Here is a 22,137-nt window from a genome sequence, read left to right on the forward strand (position 1 = left end):
ATCCTGATAAAATTGGGACAGTCACGATTTTTAGCTGTTTGTCCCGCGTCCTGACCGATCTCTGGTCGGGATGCAATTTGTCTTGATATTTTGCTCCGCTGGCAGCACTCGGCTTTTCTGTTTTTTGTTTTCCCCCCCGCTCCCCCGGTGTCCCGATATTTTCTTCATCTCATCTGGTCACCCTAGCTGTAGCTATCTTTAGAAATCTCACACTGGTACCTTCTTTGCGTTTTGTGAAATCTGCAGCGAAAGTGTTCTTAAAATGAACATGTGCTGAGTCATCATTCAAGACTACTATAACATGAAATATGTGCCAGAATGCAGATAAAATAGAGCCAGAGACATACAATTCTCCCCCAAGGAGTTGAGTCACAAATTTAATTAACACATTTTTTTAACGAGCGTCATCAGCATGGAAGCATGTCCTCTGGAATGGTGGCCGAAACATGAAGGGGCATACGAATGTTTAGCATATCTGTCACATAAATATCTTGCAATGCTGGCTACAAAAGTCCCACGAGAATGCCTGTTCTCACTTTCTGGTGAAATTGTAAATACGAAGCTGGCAGCATTACCTCCTGTAAATGTAAACAAACTTGTTTGTCTTAGCAATTGGCTGAACGAGAAGTAGAACTGAGTGGACTTGTAGGCTCTCAAGTTTTGCATTGTTTTGTTTTTGAGTGCAGTTATGTAACAAAAAAAATCTACAATTGTTAAGTTGCACTTTCACGAAAAAGAGATTGCACTACAGTACTTGTATGAGGTGAATTGAAAAATACTGTTTCTTTTATCATTTTTACAATGCAAATATTCATAATAAAAATAATAATATAAAGTGAGCAGTGTACCCTCTGTATTCTGTGTTGTAATTGAAATCAATATATTTGAAAATGTAGAAAAACCGTCCAAAAATATTTAATAAATTTCAATTAGTATTTTATTAACAGTATGATTAAAAATGTGATTAATCGCTATTAACTTTTTAATAGTGATTACTTTTTTTTGAGTCAATGATGTGAGTTAACTGCTATTAATCGACAACCCTACTGTAAATTTATTTCAACTGTGTGGGAAATGATCTAACCGGAAATTAAATATACTTGGATGTGGTCAGTCTGGTGTTGTATTAGCAAGCGCACAAATGAGTCATCTAAATATTGATCCGAGAAGCCCATATGCCTAGTGCTACTGACTTGCTAACTGGAACTCCAAACATTTGTACTTTCTTAGATACCTGCAGTTAACACAGGCTCTGGCATACAACTGACGTGAACTATGACGTCTGACGGGAAAGAGAATGGCTGAAAGTAGTAGAACATGGACTTAAATGTTGGTAAAATCATTTCAGTGCTCTGCAGGAAAAAAAGGCTACAAGCTGATCAACTTAAAGCCATATGGACTGTCAGTGTCTAGGGCCCAGTTGGAGTCTGACCCTGACGCTTTGTGTTTCATACACTGTATGAGTTAAGCCTGAAAGGCCTCTGCTAGTGTCACCCTCTCCTCTGATGTACGCTCCCCTCACTTCCTTCCTCTTTCCATTTTGCCTTGAGCTGCCAGCTATCAAGGTTGCTGCACAGCGTCTGTACTGCAGCATGTCTCACCATGCCACGCTTTGCAGCAGTCTCATGCTCCTACTGGCACTTCCTTCAATAAAGGATTTATAGAAAGGAAACACACTGAAGCCACATTCCAGAAAGGGGCACAAGTCAAGCATGGGAGCCGATTACAGTTCGGAACTGAATGGAGATCTGGTGTGGTCCAGTGGAGAGGGACGCTGGAGTGGGAGACACGTGTCACGGGCTCTATTTCCAGCTCTGACACTAATCTGCTGTGCAACCCTGAGCATGTCACTTCCCCTTTCTGCACCTGATTCCCCTCCTAGCCTTTGTCTGGCTTATCTATTAGATTGTAAGTGCTCTGGGGCAGGGGCCTCTTACCATGTGCTTCTACAATGCCTTATGGGGCCCACAGCCCTCCTATAACACAGAGTGATACAGCAACAGGGCCTGGAATGTGTGTGATGGGAACAGCTTTCCATTAAATCAGCAGACACACAGCAGAGCTCAGCTGTACAACCCCTCAGACTCAGAGACTTTATCCTGACTCGCAAAAGCGCTGAGTTTAGGTTGGGCTCAGCTAACATGTGCTAGCTAAGCCTGATCTTTTCCCCAGTGCAGATATAGCCTAACATCCTGAGCTCAATTTCAGTTGCTTGAGCTGCAGCCTAGCTAAATAGTTCAATTTCAAGATCTTACCTTGCACCTACACTAGGGGGAAAAAGGTTGAGTTCGGCTCGGGCCTAGCTAGCACGTTTTAGCTACACCCAGCCTAAATTCAACCATTTTCCCCTAGTGAACACCAGGCCAGAGAGGTGGATCCTATTCAAGTCTCCACACTCTTATCGTCAGTGGCATTTGTACAGCTCCCTATTGAGCTACCTGCATTGTGGACCGCCATACCTCACAGGATCAGGCCCACAATCAAAGATGTGCAGAGAAAGCATGGGTGGAACCCTATTTTCAGGAGGTTTTGCCAGGCTGTAAACATTTAAAGAATTGCTGCAGCAAAACAGACTGCTGATCAGACTAATGATCCAGCGTGTCTGGTATCCTGACACCTACACCAATGCCAGATGCCTTGGAGGAAATGACTTAACCCGCAAGGCACACACAAGGGGTTGGGGGGGCACTTTTTCTCCCATCCCAACTGCAGCCGGCAGTAATAGGGAGCAAGGACCAACTTTCAACCATGCCAATACAAGAGCTCCACCTAGTGGTGACAGTGCTGCAGCACTGTGTAGCTCAAAAGCTACATGGGAAGAGTGATCCAAAATGGCAGCCTCTTGGCATTTGGTGTTGCCAACTCTTACAATATCTGTTTTTTTTTTTTTTTTTTTCCTCAGAGCCCCAGCTGCTGGAATCCGAGATTGCAGGAGAATTTTGGCTTTCATGTAACATAAAAAAGCAAGTGTTCTCCACAACCAGGAGGGCTAGAAAGCTGGGAAACATGATGTGAGGCCACACTAACGGCTTACAAATCTGGATGCAAATTTTAAAACAAATTATGAAAAAGAAAAATCTCATGATATTTAAATCAATCTCATGTTTTTTTGGGGCTGACTCATGATTTTTGAATGCTTGAGGTTGGCAATACTGGGTCTGAAGCAGGAAGATCGACAGCCCTTTTGATATCGTCCTAGCTGGTGTCACCACAGACTATTCTCATTCATATAAATGTCTAAGCTTTTAATGTTACACCACTATTGAGCTTAACACTCTACATGCAGATAAAGGGAGTCTATTGGCTCTGACAGCAATGCTCCCTCACGCGGCCTTAATTATATCTGCTTTCATATTTTCTTAAACCTCCAGAATCTCTCCCTTTTTTAGTGACAGAGTCCCCCCTTTTCAAACTATGAGCCCTCAATTCTATAACAGAGAGCTGTTTCCAGGGAAAATACGGGACAGGAAACACAAGAGACAAAAATGTGTCTAGAAAACGTAGTCTTCTCAATTTACCCCTTCTGTCAAGTATTCCGAAATGCCAAATCTATATTGAAAGTGATTTGCAAATTAAACCTTAGGCTGTTCAATAGAGAACCTCGTTTACTCACACAAATGACTGGGAGACTCACTGCATTACAATTCGCTCAGTATAAATCACTAACATTTTGCACAGTTTTAAAAAAGGATAATGCAGCAACAAAAGGTCATACTTTCATTTAACTTGACGGGTGCAATTTAGTTCTAAATAAGAACTAAATAACTTTAACTGTGTGCTAAGGCCAACGTTTTCAAACTGGGGAGCCTAAAGTTAGATGCATAAAGTAACTATAATGGGAGTAGGAGGTGACAAGCTCCTTGGAAAATCAGGCCACTTATTTAGGTCTCTGGATACGGATTTAGGTCCGTTTGACTATGCTGGCCTAAATGCACTTTGTGTGGTAAAGATTTGTTTTGTTTGAGTAACAAAGACTTAGAAACAGGAGATCTCACACTGTAGCACCACCTCTGCTAGTAGAGCTTTGCTGAGAAGTTGTGTGAAGTTGCCTTTGCTTGTGTGAATTGCAGAGTGTGTAGATGAATGCAGTGAGAATAAGCCAAGTTCTAATGTAGTTCCAAAGTGAGCAAAGGGTGGGAAGAGAGGAAAATCCTCTCCTCTCCCAACTCTGGGCGGTGGAGCTTTAATACCTATTCAAATGCCGCAACTCTTCATTTTAAGACATATTTTTCAGTGCGCTCAGTAATTGCTTCCCACCAAATGACCAGCATCGGGCTGTCTAATGCATCAGTGGCATTGGGTTAAGTTCCTGGGGTGTCAGGGCTGCATGCCATCAGGAAACAGGCTGTTTCAATGCAGCACAGTACCCTGCAAAGGAATACATAGGCTGCATTGTGCCATTGAAGCAAAGAGCTCTTCAGCAGTTAAAACAAAAAATTAGGGTGGCATTTTAAATGCTCAGCATTGACCTAACTCTGCTCCCACTGAAGTTGGTGGCCAATGCTGAGCACGTTGGAAAATCCCATCCTTAATTTCAAAAGCAACAGAAAAAGAGGCTGAAGCACCTTTTTATTAGTCCTGAAAATTCGTCTGCTGCTCCATTCGTAGAGTCAGATATGGGCACAACTAGGCCACATGACACCCTTGAGATGATGGGGGATGGGAGAAGAGTTTTTTGTATGCATAGTCATGGTCAGTCAGCTAACATGGGATGAAGGCTAAGTGACCCTGCATTAGTGAAGTGGAAAGCGATGGTAGGCAATACTGTAGTGTCCTTTCCCCCGCCCTTCCTAGAGAACCTCAAAAGGCACAAATGGCAATTGGGCACCTAACATCCATCTGTACCTTTGAAAATCTCTCCCTGTGTCATCTTCTATCCAATATAACCAAAGGGAGGTGCTGCTGTTCCGAAATTACCACTCAGCACAATGGGGTTACTCAGACCAATAAGAGCTGACTGACATGAGTAAGGGCTGCAGGATCAGGATCTCCAGGGGGCATATTTAAAAGGGGAGGGAAGAGTAAAAAAAAAAAAAAATACAGGAGAAAAGAAATAAAGTTGAAAGTCTCATTAACTTGCAGATTTGGTATCAGCTGTAATCGAGAAAAATATAGCCATGCAGCATTTTTGATAGCAACAAAAACCAAACTTGTTTTTAAAGCAGCAATTATTTGAGAAATCAAATAAAAAAAAAGACACCTTTGGGTCCTGAAAGCTTTGTCCACTGTGTTTAGATGATGCAAAATCAGTGTCTAAATATAAGATGTGCAACTTTGGGCATGTGACAATATCTGGTCACTTTCTGGTACAGACATACAATACAGAGTATGTTAATTTGTAGTTACGTGCTGACTGCACTGGCAAACTTTGTGTATTGCAGGCAAAAACTAGGTGTCAGTTTCAATGGCAGATTCTGTACACTGCATAAACTGTAACAGCAGGGCAGGCCTCAAGCAAAAGCAAAGCAAGCGTGGGGGCCCAGAGCCTTTCGGCCACTCGATGCCTCTCCAGTAGCTCGACCAGAGGAAAAGCAAACTCATTGTCTGGCCCCAATCTCCCCTTCCAGCATTTGCAGCAGAAGGGGAGACAACTCACAGCTCAGTTTCCACCACCCCCTGTCAGTGGCTTGTGGTCCCATTCTTGCCTGGGGTCCAAGAATACATGGTTATGCAGGCACTTCACTTGTCATATTCAGGTACATAGTGCAAAGCTTTCAGGCCCATGAGGTAGAAGACCAATCTCCAAGGAGCATCCCAAGTACACAACACAAGACACTAGAAAAGGGTAGGTTACACACACTCAGCAAAAACGGCATTTTTATTGGAAACATCTTGCCAATTCAGAACTGGAACAGGTATACTGGTTTCCATGAAGCTGTCCTGGCGCTGGAGAGCAACCAATGGGCTGCTTTCCACAAGGAGGATGGGGTTGTTCTGGACTGTCTCAACTAGAAGCAGGTGGGGAAGAAAACAAAAGGACAAGAACAACCAACATGTGGCCACAAACTGTAAAACATACAAACAATTACAATCAAACACTTGCAACTACAGTTCAGGGTCTTCTATAAAGGACCAACCTTCCATTAGAGGAATAGAAGACAAGACAGATGGTCTTCCAAATAAGCCTAAATTCAGTGCCTTACTAGTTAAAACAGTTATAACATCAGAAGAAAACACAGGAATGGCAATTTTACAACAAAAGAAAAGGAAATCCTCCAATGTAGCTTTTCAAATTGATCACTGATCATAATTTTACAGTATATATAATAGAATCTTCTTAAAGTGAGAAAATTATTCCCCAAAACAAGTGGAGATTTACTTCAATAAGATTTTAAATTTGCACACTGAGATGCACTGTAATAATCAGGGCCTTGCATGTGATTTCACTATGAATGGAGTCAAGTATCAGAGAGGTAGCCGTGTTAGTCTGAATCTGTAAAAAGCGACAGAGGGTCCTGTGGCACCTTTAAGACTAACAGAAGTATTGGGAGCATAAGCTTTCGTGGGTAAGAACCTCACCTCTTCAGATGCACTTCTGCAGATGTCTTGCATCTGAAGAAGTGAGGTTCTTACCCACGAAAGCTTATGCTCCCAATACTTCTGTTAGTCTTAAAGGTGCCACAGGACCCTCTGTTGCTTTTTACTATGAATGGAGTTCACTATAGACAAGTTTCTTAGGCTGAAAGAGGTCTCCAACTGCTGGCTTACATACAGGTAGACTACAAGAATTGAAAATGGGCTTTCTGAGCACTGCTCTCTTATTTGAGCCATTTGCATGGGCAAAATATGCAGCAGCATTTCAACAGAATGTGCCGTGCATAGCTAATGGGACTCAGACACCCAGTCCCCTCAGCTTGCTTCACCCATATGGATTGTGTGCAAAAAAGCAAACTGCATCCCTTACGTGGCTTTGCTCTGCTCCCTCCCAGTCCTCCTCAACCCCTTGAAAGATCAAGTCCCTAAATCTCAGCCTAGCTGATCATGTGTGCCAATCTCAAGCACTGCCTGGGATGTAAAATGGAGAAAACATACAAAGTACATTGCATATCGACTCACACAACTTCTGGGCTTTATTTAATAAATGACAACAATGGCATTTTGGATGTGAAGCATTGAATTTGTAAAGAGAAATCCACTTGCCTGGGAACTTTTTGAAGAAGCTAAACACTACAAGGCCAATCCTGTGCACCTCACATCGTTAAAACACCCCCTGACCTCAGCGTCTGCGCCAACAGCACAGTCTTTGGGCCATAGGCAGATAACAGATAAAAACGGACGTACCCAGAAGAGCAGAACTGCCGTCACCTAATGGGAACCTCTGGTAGCGTGGAATATTGAAGGGAGGCAACATGTGGAATCTCTTTTCCAAAAGGGGCTCCAGGCGTGAGGCAGATGGGTCTGCAGGATGGAACAGGTTATAGACTTGTTGGCAGGCTGGCCTCAGCTGAAAGACTAAGGAGAAAAGGAGGGAAAAAAGAAACTCCCAAGTATTACAAAGTTATTTGTGAGGCTCGTATAAATCCATTTAAAAGGTGATTTACTAGTTGTAAAGTGCAGCATGAGGGGGGGAAAAGCCCTTTAAGAGCGCTTACTTCCATCACACTCCAGTTATAAGTCAAGCAGGACAACTGATGTTTCTGTGGAACATACTTTACTAAAAGTTTTTTGCTGCATATGTTTAGATTTTTGTTGTCTAGGGCTAAATGACAAAAAATGTGTAATCAATATTTATAGGAGTAGCTAGTACTGACTTGTATGGTGGAACAACACATATATAATTTAGTTTCACAATATGTTCTACAGTTCATCTCATCCAAGTTATTAGATTTTTTTCTTTGCAAGTCTTAAAGCTTTTTGTAGTAGAAGGTATTTAAAATGCCCACTAAGTGGAACCACTGGTGCATGCCAAAACCTACTGTCAAGAGCTGGGATGACGGTTTTTCTCAATGCAAGGACCAGGCCCAAGGGAGACCCAAACAGGAAGAAATCTGTGATCTCAAATTCAAATTTTCCAAGGTTTCCTCCATCCAACATTGTGGAGCTACTCGATCGTCTGGATCCTGGGTCATTTCTCAGAACACTAGAATGTAAACTAAAACAACAATACATTCATAAATAAGAACACGGTCAAAAGCCAAAATTTTGTTCACAAGGGTGTGGGTTGTTTTTTTTTTTTTTTAAAGAAATAATGAACACAGATTGTACTCTGGCTAATCGTGTAGACGATTCTTCTTATTTTAAGAAAAGGAAATGTATCCATTAATCACCTGTGCCTCTACATGCTAGTGAGAGACCCTATCAAAGCAGAGTCCCCTTGTTTCACTGATATGATCCAGCCCATAAATTCAAACTCCAAGTGAGCTACAATCTCTAATATTCCTGTCCCCACTCCTCCAATCTCTAATATGCTCTTTGTGGAGTAAAATGCTGGCTACCGCTACTGAAGTAGTAATTTGCATGCTAGCAAGAGCAAACAAAAATTACTATAGTACATGCAAAAGGCAGCATTTACAATCAATTTTAACTTAACTCCAAGTACATGTATTGTTATTACTGTCTCTCTTCTTGTCAACATAATAATTCTTTTCATCATTTTTTTCTTTTCATCACTCTATTTCTCAGTGCTACGGAAAGCAGTGAGCTGTGCTTACCCATTTCTTCTTCAAGGAAGTGGGACAAATGTTAGGGGATTACAACGGAAAGAAAAAAGAAAATGGGAGGGGAAAGAGAAAAAGAAAGATCAAAATCTGCAAGAGCGTTTCCTACATTCTTGTGCACCAACTTCACGCCACAGAGTTTTCTAACAGCATAAGCTTATATAAAAACATATATACATTTATACCCCATATACTATGGTGGTGATTTCAATGTGGTGAACTGAGCAAACCACGTGATAAACTGCATTTATCATGCACCAGCAATATCCATCCCTGGATTCTGCACAGTAATCCATGTGTGTCCTGATTACTCACATTTTAAACTCCCCTCTTGCCCCATCCCGAGCAACTTCAGAAAGCTTCAATTAAAAAATATAAAGCTTGCCCCTAATTTGTTTCTTTTCCCCTTCTAAAGGGTCTCTTTCCCTACAAAATTCAATGGGTCTGAAGTGCAGGGCGGCAATATGCAGATTTAAAGGACAAGTATAAAGTCCAATATTCCTGGAACTCCAATAGGGTTAGAAACACAAGCTCTCTTACATGGGTGAGCTGGGGATCACTCCAGCTTCCAACAGGATAGAATGCTTGTTTTCATTCTAGAGCTGGTGGATTTTGAGATATCAGATGCTGAATATCAGAATGTATGGATTAGAAAGAAGTTATTTTAGGGAATAAAGAGGGGTTGGTTTTTTTTCCAGACTCTAGGAGTCTGAGTCTGAATTCATGTTTCAGAGTAGCAGCCGTGTTATTCTGTATCTGCAAAGAGAACAGGAGTACTTGTGGCACCTTGTTAGTCTCTAAGGTGCCACAAGTACTCCTGTTCTCGGAGTCTGAATTGTAATTTTCCAACGCCTGCAGAGTTAGACCAAGACAATCCGGCTGTATTTAAAGCTCTCTGTAACATAGTTGAAAGAATTTTCCTGTAAAATATGGGGATCAATGAATTACATGACAGCTTGGTTTGACAGAAAAGTTCTACTGGCCTGCAGTCAGGGCTGACCCAAATGACACTGCTCTTCCCGGCTCTGGGGCAGAGTTCTAGAGGGGGTCACTGCAATTTGCCCTAGCTCTACAGGCATGAAGTGCTCATTCATTAGGGGCACTTCTGAAAGTGAAGTGGCTGCCAGGCTGTGCAGTGAGGTCCTGCTACTGCTGCTGTCTTGGAGCCCCCAGTGGAACATGGCTGTATGCACTGTGCCCACTGGGATACTGGAGCAGCTGTCCTTGCATGCATCCTTCACCTGGGAAGGCCAGTCTGACAAATGAACAGCTGCAAATGACACACACACACACATACACACACACACAGTTGGGAAGAAGGTAAATTGGTTTCACTCTGATTTTATTTTCTCATTGTGCCTCCACTGGCTGCCAATCTAGACGGACACTAATAAAACCTTTGCACCGTACCACACTGTCATATATTTTCTGTAATACACACACTGCTCTATGTCTAGAGTTTTGGTTACCAACAAGAGCAAGTTATGATGTTTGCTTATACTATGCACACAAATAATTGAGAAAGTCAAAACAGTGGCATCAAGACGGTGAACAGCAATGACAGCTAAAATGAGCCTGTTTCCCTGCCTGTGATATGAACAATGCTCCAAGAGGTCACGCTGCTAGAACGCATGATGTTAGCATGCGTGTGCAAAAGAACAATCCTCTGGTAAAATTAGAACCATTTTAGCTGTCAGGGCTGCAACACGCTGGTCTTATGTGTAACTAAGACAACTTGATAAGCAACAAGTTCACCCTTTTAGAGAAGAACCAGTCCATTAGCTTGATTCAAATGAATACACAAAATGACAGACGGCACATATCTCAGATGTATTATGACAGGAACGGATTTTCTAGATGGGTTTCAATTTCTGTTACATTCCAAGCACCTTCCTTCAGCCTCCCTCAGGTCGGATATAGGGGAGAGACAGCACACTCTAATAAGCCGTTTGGTACAGTTTTTCTCATTTTAGTGGATATGCAGCATTTCTGCCGCCCCAAGCAAAAAAAAAAAAAAAAAAAGCCACGATCGTTGGCAGCAGTTCAGCGGCAGGTCCTTCGCTCCTAGAGGGAGTGAGGGACCTGCCGCCCCCAAATTGCCGCAGGTGCCGCCCCTCTCCCTTGGCCGCCCCAAGCACCTGCTTGTTAAGCTGGTGCCTGGAGCCGGCCCTGCTTTTGGAATCAAAGAAATGAAATCTGAGGGGGAATCAGAATCCATCATGCCCAAAGCAATCCACATAGTCCTGCTTTTCCTTTAGAATGCTACAGCTGCAGTGATTAGACAGGATCCAATTGGGTTTAGTATCAAGTCAACTAATTGACAATAATATAAAACCAACACAACCAGAAATATTGTAGCAGTGCAGAAGGATTGCATTTAAAAATAAAAGAGTGGTCGTCTCACCAGATGATGCTCTGACTTTGCTGGGCATTGTCCCAAAGTAGTGGATAAGTCTAACACGCGAATGAAAATTAATCTGTCTTTGGCATGTGTTAAAATCTGCATTGGGCACCGATGGAAAGATCGCCATATGCCAGGCTGCCTGAATGACACACATTTGCTGTGCTCATTAGGAAAACTTGGGTCTCTCTCCTGCCAAGATCTCTGCATTAAGCCATGTAACCATATTACATCATATCTTGGTTTTCATAGCAAAAATTCATACTAGTGGTAAACTTATGTAGTGATAGGAGACTGTACTGGTTACCCTGCTGTTCATTAATCAATCATCATAAGCAGAGTGTAATGTAACAATAATGTAACACGCTGGTTATATGCAATCAGACAGGGGTAAACACAATGGACCTGCCAGTATCCCTAGCGCACCACCCGTTTTGCAAAGTAAACAGGAAGCTGCTTGCCAGATACCAAATAAGGGCATCTTCCTTGGTTCAGTCCAGGCTACAGCCCTCTCTGGCTTCTAGAGCAAGCAAGGAGGAGAAAGCAATACGTTTTGATTTGACCAGCATTTGCCTGTCTAATACGGGAGGTTGCCTTGCTAAGCTATGACAAGAGACTGACTGTCTTTTATTAGCCTGCTAGAAAGAGCTTATTGGTTTTCCTAAATGCAGCCATCTTTTTAAATATAGCAATTCCATTTAATATAGCAGCCCCAATGCCATTCACTTTCCTACCTTCCCTCGTGTATAAATCTTTTAGTAAAGTGCCCCTGACAGGTGAGTAGAGTCCAAGCCCTCAAGCTGGAATGGAAAGAAGACCTTAGCTGGTGTAGGAGAATGAGGCTTGGAGTTGAATATAGGGTTCATCGCTTGTCAGACAGTGACAGGGAAGGATCAGAAGAAAATGTCTAGAACTCTCCTAATTCCACAAGCTGATGGAAATGCAGCAGTGAGGACATAAGCATCCTGCTTCAAAGACGCACTCCTTGAACAGCATCTAAGTAGTAACAGGACCTTCCTCTAGGAAAGTAATTCAATTAATAATAAATTAAGTGATTTTCTCGAGAACCATTAAAAAAGTTCAGTATTTCGCTATGTAAGGGCCTCAATATATGTAAGAACCTGAAACAGACTTTTGATGTAACTGAACAGGCTCCATGCTCAGTAAAGGGTACACATTAATTTGGAGGAGGGGGTTAACAGGGCAGAGGTAACTTTGGCTGCCTGTGCTGGCAATAAAGTAAATATACAACAGGTGCCACTGGCTGAGCCTATGCACTGGGAGATTCAGGAGGGTGTTATGAAAGAGATTTCCCAAAAGGGAAAATTCAGGCTGAAGAGCAAGAACAAAAACCTTCCTCCCAGCACTCTGTTAGAGTGGGGAGCAGTATGCCAAGGGAAGTGATGGGGGGGACCCAAAGCTTACAACACTTAAATCTAATGCTGTGCTCAGTCTAGTAACCTGTCAAGGACACTCCTGCACTAACTGGGGATGTACTGGATGGGAACTAATTGGTCTCTTCCATCTCTAATGCCCAGGATTCTGTTCTTTTAGGATCCATGATCATCTCATTTCCTCTCCCAGGGTTCCACTGTGCCTCTGGCAGAGCCCTGAGGATCCCTCATCTCCCTGCTTGACATGCAAGGCCCTGGGCTGCTCCCACTCACCTCCAGGCAAGAAGGCTTGGCTTTGGAATCACCCTTCAGAGCCAGTCAATGCTGCTCCTTAAACAGGGTCAGGGTCAGTATTGGACAAAGCTGAGCAATTCTGGGGACTGTAGTGCTGCACCTAGAGCATCCCAAACCCCATGGCCTGGGAGCAAGGGACTACTGCCCTAGACTTGTGTCTCCAGAATAGCAGCAAAGGGCCCTAGGAACCCGGGAAGGGCCCAGGGTCGGCGTTCATATCCAGACTCAAAATATCCCAATGTTTAGGGATGCTCATAACAGATGGCTCGGACCCATCTCTCCGGCCAACAGGCCAGCCAGGTCAGGATCAATTTTGATAGCTGCCTAAACTTAAAATGACATTTGACTCCTGTCTCGTCAGCTGCACTGGTTACATACTTACTCTGCTGCAGTAACATGGCAAAAAAAAAAAAAAAAAAAAAAAAAAAAAAAACCACCAACCTCTTGCTACTCTTATGCGGCTGTTTTCCCCCACTGTAATGTGGGTGCAGCACAGCAGCAGCTCATAGTTAATTTTGTCCCCACAATCACATGGTACCATACAATGCTGCTGGTAATTCCTCTGTAAAGCCCACACTTGCCAATGGAATCTGAACACCTCTGATATTCTTCAACAACGTTCCTCAACCTTGCCATCCCCGGGGTTACAAAACAACATTAAAACTGCACACGGGTGTCTCTCTTGTCCCCGGGGATTCCTGACTCACTGTTCCTTTGAAACCTTACCTTGAAAGGAATGCCTGATGTTGCTTTATTGTGTCCATTTCGTAGGTTGATGAATCACTCCTTTTTCGGGGCAGCTGCTTCTTTGGATCCTCTCCGTTGCTCCGAGGAATATCAATGTTGCTTCTGCTGAGGTGTCTGCTGGCCTCCAGGTTGGAGCCACTGGAACAATAACTGTTGTTCACAATTATTCCAGGAGACAGGAGGTCAGTGTCCTAGGATTTGAAGTACACAGGCATCAGGCAGCAAGTCAGAAGTGCAACCACATTAGACCCTCCCTCTTCAAACAACTGCACTGCCTCCTCATTTGTTCCAGTTCAAATCTACCTAATCTCTGCATTTCCTAACACACCTACCCTATCTAAGTGCACTCCGGGAATTTTTCTACTTTACCTACCTCGGAGTGCAACTGAAAAGCTTAAAAAGGGAACTAACAACTTGAAGCTCCACTCTCACCGTCTGGGAGAATAGGAGGTTTGATGGTCCTGAGCATGATAACTCAGAACACCCTAGTCTGTAATGAATTTTCACTTGATAAATATACTTAAAAAAAAAAAAAATAGCTTCATATGGGATTTCTGGTATTCAAACCTAAAACAAAACAACATTTCTATAGCCACTAGGCAGGCGTATAATACAAAACAATACAACACAGCAGGGTTGCGCAAAGCCTACCCCAAAAGTAGGGACACAAGCACACACCCCAGTGTGCACACACCCTCCATGAAACTGGAAAACGGAGCTTTGTTCTTTCTGATGAAAGCCCCAAATAAATTAGAAACAGTCCATGTTTTCTAAAATACATTCTTCTGCTTTGACAAGCAGGTTAGCAGTGGTGACTATTGCTGATATTAGGGCATCACTGACAGAGTCCTAATCAGGCCTCCATAGTGCCTCTGCCCTGGACACAGGGGGATGACTGGAGGTAGAATGGGGAAGGATTAAAGGTGGAACCCTCCCTTCCATCTGGAGCTAGGGGCAGACAGGGAAGTTCTGTGGCCAACAGGGTTATCCTGACTGGTTTCTAGTAGGCTACATTACCTGCACACTCACAATACTCCCTCGTCGGCTGCTGTTTTGGCTCTCAGACACAGTCTGATTGCTGTAACATAAGGCATCAAATCCCAGGATTCCTCCTACGCAGTCCCCTACCAAACAGACCTGAAAGAGCAACCAGAGGTGGGAAAAAAACCCAAAATGATCCCCCTCACTTTGAATTCACAGAAATACTAGCTAAAGGAATAAAGCATCTAAGCCCAGAAAATGGGGAACATGAGATCCTTCAATGTAGTTAACAGCATCACTGCTTTATCAGATGATATCTGCCTCAGAGCTCTCGCTAGCCCAAGCAATTATGGAATTATTGACCATCATGTGTCAGATGGGTGAGTTCTGGGTCAGCAGTTACTCTATACCAGGCTGTGAGGTACCTTGGAAGGTTTCCAGCTCTGGAACAGATCTGGCTTGAGGCAGGATCTGAGATAATTTCTTCCCATATGGGAGGTCATGAAATCCCTGATTATAAAAGGTGGGGAGAGGCAGAAGCACTTGTGATACATGGTGAAGAGGACAGTCCGGCAGTTAAGGCACCACCCTGGGTTTCAGGAGGCCCAGATTCAATTCCTTTCTCACAAACTTCCTGTGCAACCTTGGGCAAAGTCACTTAGCCTCTTGGTGCCTCAGTTCCTCGTCTGGAGACTGCAGCACTCCAGTGGGGACAATAGCACTGCCCTACCTCCTGGGGCATTGTGAGGATAAATAGGTTAAAGATTGTGAGGATCTCCGATGTTACGGTAATGGGGGCCAGAGGAGTACCTAAAACAGATAAAGAGCATTTCTTACACCTCATTTGGAGAGGTGCATCACACCTATGGTGTCTTTTGTTTAAACTTCCCATTTTTACAGCTAAATTTCTGAGCTCTAATTTGCATTTTCTTCTTATAAAAATTAATCTCCAATAAGAACAGTGTAAAATAAGGGAAAATCTTTATCTTAAAAACAAAACAAAAAGCCCAAGAAAACATTTTCATAAATTAGCCCAGCATTGTCAAACGTTTCCAACTCTTCCAAGAGATTCAGAGGGAAATGGCCTTGTCTGCTTTTCATTTTATTGTTCTAAAACAGGAGCTTACTCACCTGGCCAGTAAATGATGTGCCTTCTTGTGATTTAATGAACTCGCTGTAAGCTTGATTGGCTCTCAAAATCACCGTGGCTACTGCCTCCTGATATTGTGGGGATGATGTTGCTAGCAGAGGAAGTGCAGCGAGTGGAATGTGATCCTGACTATTGGAGAGGCATCCTTCATCATAACTGTAAGGGCTAAGGCTGAATATAGGAGAGGAGATGAAAGAGACAGAGGCTTGCATTATGAGTTCATCATTTGCAGCCAGCACAATCAATGTTTCAGATCATAAAAAAAAAATCTCAAAGTACAAAAGCTGTGTGTTCTCTTGCTGGTAGAAATGCTCTAGGGCTGGGGAAAACGCACTTCTTTCCCCCTTAAACCTAAATCTTCAGAGAACACACACAGTCAGAATGACCCTTGGACAATAACTCTGTAAATTCTAGTTCAAGTACTTATCTGATTAGTTTGAGTAAATCAATCACAGAACTCCAGCTGCATTGCTATTGTACTGTATACATTACAGCCATGTATGAAATTGAGGCTGGAAGGCTTGCTAGTTAATTAATAAAGTGCGCTCTCAAAGTGTGTGGATAGTTGTCATCAATATTAGGCATCCACAACAAAGGGTACGTCTTCACTACCCGCCGTATCAGCGGGTAGCAATCGATTTATCCGGGATCGATATATTGCGTCTCATTAAGACGCAATATATCGATCTCCGAATGCACTCACCGTCGACTCCGGAACTCCAGCAGAGCGAGCAGCGGTAGCGCAGTCGACGGGGGAGCTGCGGCCGTCGATCCCACGCCGTCTGGACCCCAGGTAATTCAATCCAAGATACTTGGACTTCAGCTATGCTATTCACGTAGTTGAAGTTGCGTATCTTGGATTGATCCCCCCCCCCAGTGTAGACCAGCCCAAAGACAGAGCATATCCCATAGCGTTGATTATAGATGCACTACAACAGAGTAAAAATTTACAAATGTGCCCCTCTCCAAGATAAAGGAGCACAAACTTACTTGGATACCAGTGAAAAGGCTTCTGAGCAGATGGCTGGGCAAGGGACTAGCTTGAGTGCAATGTGTCCAAGAGCAGCTGGGTAATGTACCCTCATTACTGTATCAAACACTGTTGTGATAGTATTGACATCTCCTTGTTTTGAATTCTGGTCACCACTTCCTGTATCCAGGATGTTTCCTCCATGTAGTACCAAAATTAGGACGTGGATTTTGCTTGGCTGCATTGATGGGTGCACTGATTCATCCTAAAAGGAAATTAAACAAAATATAGTGGAAGTACTTGTTTCCCCCAAGCCTTTGGTATTTGCCCCAACAACACTATGTTTATTTAGCACCTCCTAGTCCACAGCCCTTAACAATGTACTTACAACACTGCTCTGAAATACAGGCACCTCCAGGGGACAGGCCAATTTCTACCCAATAGCAAAAAAACACATATATTGTCCATACAACTGTAACTGGTGCACTTCAAGATATGCAACGCTGGACAAATGGTTTATTTCAAGCACAAGAAGGAATCCTGTAGTGAGGGTATCTTTAAAGAAACTTGATTCTTTCTTCCTGAAATGCCTGAGAGGTAATGCTGATACCCCAAAAGCATGTTCAAAAATATCCATTTTAACTTGTATCATACTATTAAAAATCTAGGTAATAACTAGTGTCACTGACTCCTTCACTGCATTTGACCAGGTCAAAACATTCAACATATATTTAAGGCGTCATCATATAATTTTAGCAAAAACACTGTGGGAGTCCTGCTCTAATCCTTTTTCCTAACACTTTATCCCTGTATGGTAATGGAGGCAACATTCCAAACCTTCTTATGTTAACCCAAACATCAGCTCTTTGAACATTTTTTTTCTTAGAATGCAATGTCATTTTTTATCATGAATTTTGTGCTCACGAAAAGGTGCCAGATTGAGAGTTCTGTAGAGTAACTCAAGTCCTAATTTTTCCTAGCACAAGTAATAACAATGTAAACTCTTCCCCACATCTACCCAGTATCAGAGAAACCAAGGTCTATGGATGATGTGTCTATCTGTAACATGGGGATAGTGATATTCACCCAACTCAGTGAGTTTGAGATTCATAGATTTTAGTGACAGAAGGAACCATTCTGATCATCTAGCCTGACCTGTACAACACAGGCCAGAGAATTTCATACAACAGATCCTGTGCCAAGCCCATAACTTCTGGTTGAGCTATGCAATCTTTTAGAAAGACATCCAGACTATATTTAAAGACTTCAAGCAATGGAATTTCTAGTTAGAATTTGTCTATGGATGGAATGCTGTATAAGAGCTAAGTATTATTAATTATTATTATTAGTCTCTGTAACTTACACCACCACTTACACCTTCATTCACTTTGGCCTACTGTGTCTGTAAAGTGGATTCTTGTCTGGAAGTGCATGACTAAAAGCATGGGAGGCGCTGTTATACCAGGTCAGTATTGCTTTTACTTTCAGTAATAAATGTTTTATGTGTGTAGTTCTTCCCTGTGTAGTTCTGAGATGCCATGAATCACTCAGAGGCTTATCAGCAAGATGCCTGTAGGCTCTTTTCCTGTCAAGTTCAATGACTTCAGCTCGTAAAGGTAAGGTAAGGGGTGGAGAGGGCTATTTGGATTCTTTAATCCAATCACGCCCTAGAAAATGACTTCAAGACACGTTTCTTGAAATACAACTACTCTTGGATAATTAAGACTTGTTAAACTTGTAAAATAAAAACACGGCTCCTCCCCATAAGGAACAATTCAGAAATTTTAGAATTACTCTATTACACCCTCATTCTATTTGTTTTCCACCTCATTTCTGCGCATGTTAATTTTGGAACAAAACTAGAGGGTGTTTGGTGGCGGGTGGGGAGGATTTGTCCATAACATGATTTGAGCTTGCATGTCTCTCTAGAGGGAGGAATAAAAATCCCTGCCCCACTTTGGGCTACAACGAAAGATGAGCCTGAACCACAAAGAGCTCACAACGTCCCTGAACATCATGGCTGTTTATATGTGGGGCTCAGATTGGACCTCTCTCTATAACCGAGTTGGAAAACGGTTCTGAACAGTGCATTGACAGCTACTGCTGAATATGTTTGCTGCTAGGCTAGTTCAAGGGGACATCATTTGCTCTTTCAGCTGAGGGACTTTATGATTGACATTCACAAGCTTTGTCGTTTTTTATGCGTGGTTAACAATATTCCATAGGTAGGTACTTTAGTGATGTAACTGTGTAAGCCTGGTCATGAACTAGCTCCATGACACAGAGATGCCACAGGAGTCACTTAAAAAACATCTGCAGCAATGAAGTGCACTATTTACTCCATCACTTCACCAGCTACATTCTTTAAACAAACAGGGGATTTTAATTCGATGCAATCTAAGGGCTTACCTCGATGATGCTTAGCCTTTCCACACTGGAACCAACATGGTACTCTGTTGATGTTTCATGATACAAGTCATCTGGAATTAAAGAGGTTTCTAATGTAAGTACAGCCAGACTCCATTTTATACAGCAGCTATATAAATGATGGCATTGGCTGTGGCAGTGGTTCTCATTTTTTTCCACATCAGGATCCATCTCCCACCTAGCCAGATTCCCTCTCCCATTTAGCAATATGGGAACGATGGGGTGTGTGTGGTCCCAACACTTTTTGGTCACCTCCCAAGTTGAGAGCTCATGAACTACGCCATCATTAAATGTCCTAGTAGTTCTCTCTTTTTTAACATGAAGGTTTTTCTAAGAATATCCAGCTGTAGAACTGAGGACATGGCCCATATTTTTAAAAAAGGGGCCCAATTCAGATTTGGTATGAGCAGACAGGAGCCCACTGAAGGAAATGGAATTGCAAATCGCTAACAACAGTCTGAATTTGGCCATATGTCTCTTCATCAAGGAGAGAATGGTTCTTCTCCAGCAACTAAAGAACGGCAGTGGGAGAGACCCTTGCACAGCTGTTAGAAACGATCAGCTGCACAGGAGCACGGAAGAGGCTGTTTGAACTCTAACAAGGGAATGGGGTTTGACCTGCTCTTGCATGCGTGGATTTACTTGAATCAGTCTAACTTGATGAGTCTATTTCTTCCAGCACTTCAAAAAGGCTTAGAGAGGAAGATGTTATCAGATGAGGAGGATACAGGTGAGAAGGCTAAACCTTCTCCTAACAGAAACCCCTGTTGTATGGGGAGGGAGCAAGGAAGAAGAAGGGGTTAAAAAGTCTGAGGAATGTATGGGTGATTTAAGACTGCATCAGAGCATTTAATCATTTTATCAGATAATTGCTTTTGTTATAGTAAGAAATCAAACTGAAATGGAACGTAAGAGAGAGAGTTTGAGAGACAAGATCTCCCTATTCCTAACCCCTGCTTGGACACTGACTCTCTCCAGGGCCTTGGGCAAGTCACTTCTCTCTGCCTCAGTTTCTCCAGCTGTAAAATGGGGATAACAAATTTTATCTTCTTTAGAGGCTGGTCAGGACGATTAAATTAAGTGACTCTAAAAAATGCTATGTACCGTGTGAAGTAAAAAGAAATAAATTACCCTGGACATCGCATTCAGAGCTTCCAATTTTATCCATGAGATCGTTGGAACTCCATTTGGTGATTTCTTTTGGGAACATCTCTTCGTTATCGGACAAGCCCTCTTTAAAGACAGAAAAAATATTTTTATGATACACTTGTATACATGTGTGTGCAGATGTGTGTATGCACACACTACAGACAGCATGTCTATAAATAACAGTATACCTTTATTAATTCTGCGTAACCTCATTGCAATTTGAGGCAAGATAATGTTTAAACGTAGTGTTTGTAAAATCAACTAGTAGCTGAAATCTCGTGCCGTCACTTGGATGTGGCAGTTGGGCCACAAAGTCCACCATCCGTGCAGTCTCCCTCATGCAACCAATAAAATTGGCACATACAAATTAACTGCAGAATAAGGCTGGTCACTGGTTGAGTTACCTCTGGTATCACAGTGGTCTAGGATTCTTGGCATGGCATAGATACATGTACTACGACTCACAGGTACAATTTGTAAAGTTAAAATGGCTGAAGACTTAGACATTGGATGGTAACAGATCACAAATCCCAGTGATAATTGAACCTGGTGATATTCTAAACAACAAGAGTTCTCAATCCTTCCTGTAGCTGTCTCCATCGGTTCACGCTGACTCAATAGACCTTCTAGGCTTCAGAGCAACACACAGAGAGTGACAATCCTGGAATCTAATACAGACATCAGCTCTCAGGACAGTGAGAGCAAAATGCATTTTAAATATAAAAGAAGAGCTGTTTAAGTTCATCAACAGAATATACAAGTAATCTGTGTATAGCTCTGAAATGTGCATAAATAGCTTTAAATTCTTGTTAGCTGTTAGAATCCAAGTTTTGGTATTTTCCTTGATGCATTTTCTGTCCTAAACTATATTGTAAACACTGCTGTATGATTTTAAACAGCCTCACTGATTTACCCCTACTACTTCAGATCTGTCTCCTTCTGTCCAAACTAAAACCTTGGCTTGTCTCTCTGACATCGCCTTGTGGATGTCTAGCCACCAGCTCAAGTTCAACGTGCCTAAAACAGAGCTCCTGATCTCCCTCTCCCCAGCCATCCTTGCTATCTTCCTTCTCGGTCACTATGGACAACACCATCATACTGACTGTCACTCATGCTGGTACAATGGGCACATCTTCAACTTGGACCTCTCTCTAGCTCCTCATATCCAGGGTGTGTCTAAATTTTGCATAACATCTCTAAGACACAGACTTTCTTATCCACCCACACAGCTAACTCTCTCATACAAGCCCTCACCATCTCGTGTCTTGAATACTGCAACATTCTTCTCTCTGGCCTTGACAAACGCAATCTTGCCCCCCTCTTATCCACTGAGAATGCTGCTGCAAACAGTTTTCTTAGCCCATTGTTTTGACCATGTCAACCTTCTCTTTGGATCCCTCCACTGGCTCCCCCTTGTCTGCTGCATCAAACCTCAGCTCTGGTCTTCACTTTCAAGGCCCTTGATGGCCCTCTCTATCAGGATGTTGACTCATCTCCGATCAGCCCATGATACTAGCCTCCATTGCCCATTAGTTACATTTTCTAACAAGCGCCTTCGTGCTTTCTCCCACGCCTCTGCTTAAGCTCAGGAGGAGCTCCCCATAAACATCCACAAAACTAACTGACTGTCATCCACTGAAACTCTCCTTTGCCATGATGCCTACAAAAACAACCTGATGAGGGCTGGTGTCTGAGACCACTGCCCATCATGCTGACTGACACAGACTCATTGGGTATGTTTACACAGACCAAATAAAGTTCATGCCAGCAAGTCCCAGAGCCCGGTCAGCTGACTTGGTCTCACGGGACTCACACTGTGGGGCTAAAGACAGCGGTGTAGACGCTCAGGTGAGAGCCCAGGCTCTGAGACCCTCCCCCTCACTGGGTTTCAGAGCCTGGGCACCAGCCCGAGCCGGAATGTCTACTGTTATTTTTAGCCCTGCAAGCCCAAGTCAGGTGACCCAGCC

General features: G+C 42.9%; 1 protein-coding gene across 9 annotated transcripts in view; it reads right to left on the reverse strand.

Annotated features, from left to right (window-relative positions):
* Positions 1-22,137, reverse strand: part of PITPNM2 (phosphatidylinositol transfer protein membrane associated 2) — a 205,022-nt gene that overhangs the window by 27,460 nt on the left and 155,425 nt on the right. For 6 of the 9 annotated variants that reach the window (XM_034791622.1, XM_034791624.1, XM_034791617.1 and 3 more), the window contains 9 exons: positions 20,153-20,254; positions 19,004-19,074; positions 16,615-16,859; positions 15,606-15,795; positions 14,511-14,630; positions 13,473-13,684; positions 7,917-8,092; positions 7,282-7,452; positions 5,799-5,948 (listed from right to left, as the gene is read on the reverse strand). In XM_034791622.1, the coding sequence (XP_034647513.1) occupies positions 5,799-5,948; positions 7,282-7,452; positions 7,917-8,092; positions 13,473-13,684; positions 14,511-14,630; positions 15,606-15,795; positions 16,615-16,859; positions 19,004-19,074; positions 20,153-20,254 (1,437 nt within the window). The remainder of the gene's footprint in view (positions 1-5,798; positions 5,949-7,281; positions 7,453-7,916; positions 8,093-13,472; positions 13,685-14,510; positions 14,631-15,605; positions 15,796-16,614; positions 16,860-19,003; positions 19,075-20,152; positions 20,255-22,137) is intronic. The other 3 variants (XM_034791626.1, XM_034791625.1, XM_034791623.1) reach the window with 1 other exon arrangement.

The sequence above is a fragment of the Trachemys scripta genome, chromosome 15 (assembly GCF_013100865.1).
Source record: "Trachemys scripta elegans isolate TJP31775 chromosome 15, CAS_Tse_1.0, whole genome shotgun sequence".
NCBI lineage: Eukaryota > Metazoa > Chordata > Testudines > Emydidae > Trachemys > Trachemys scripta.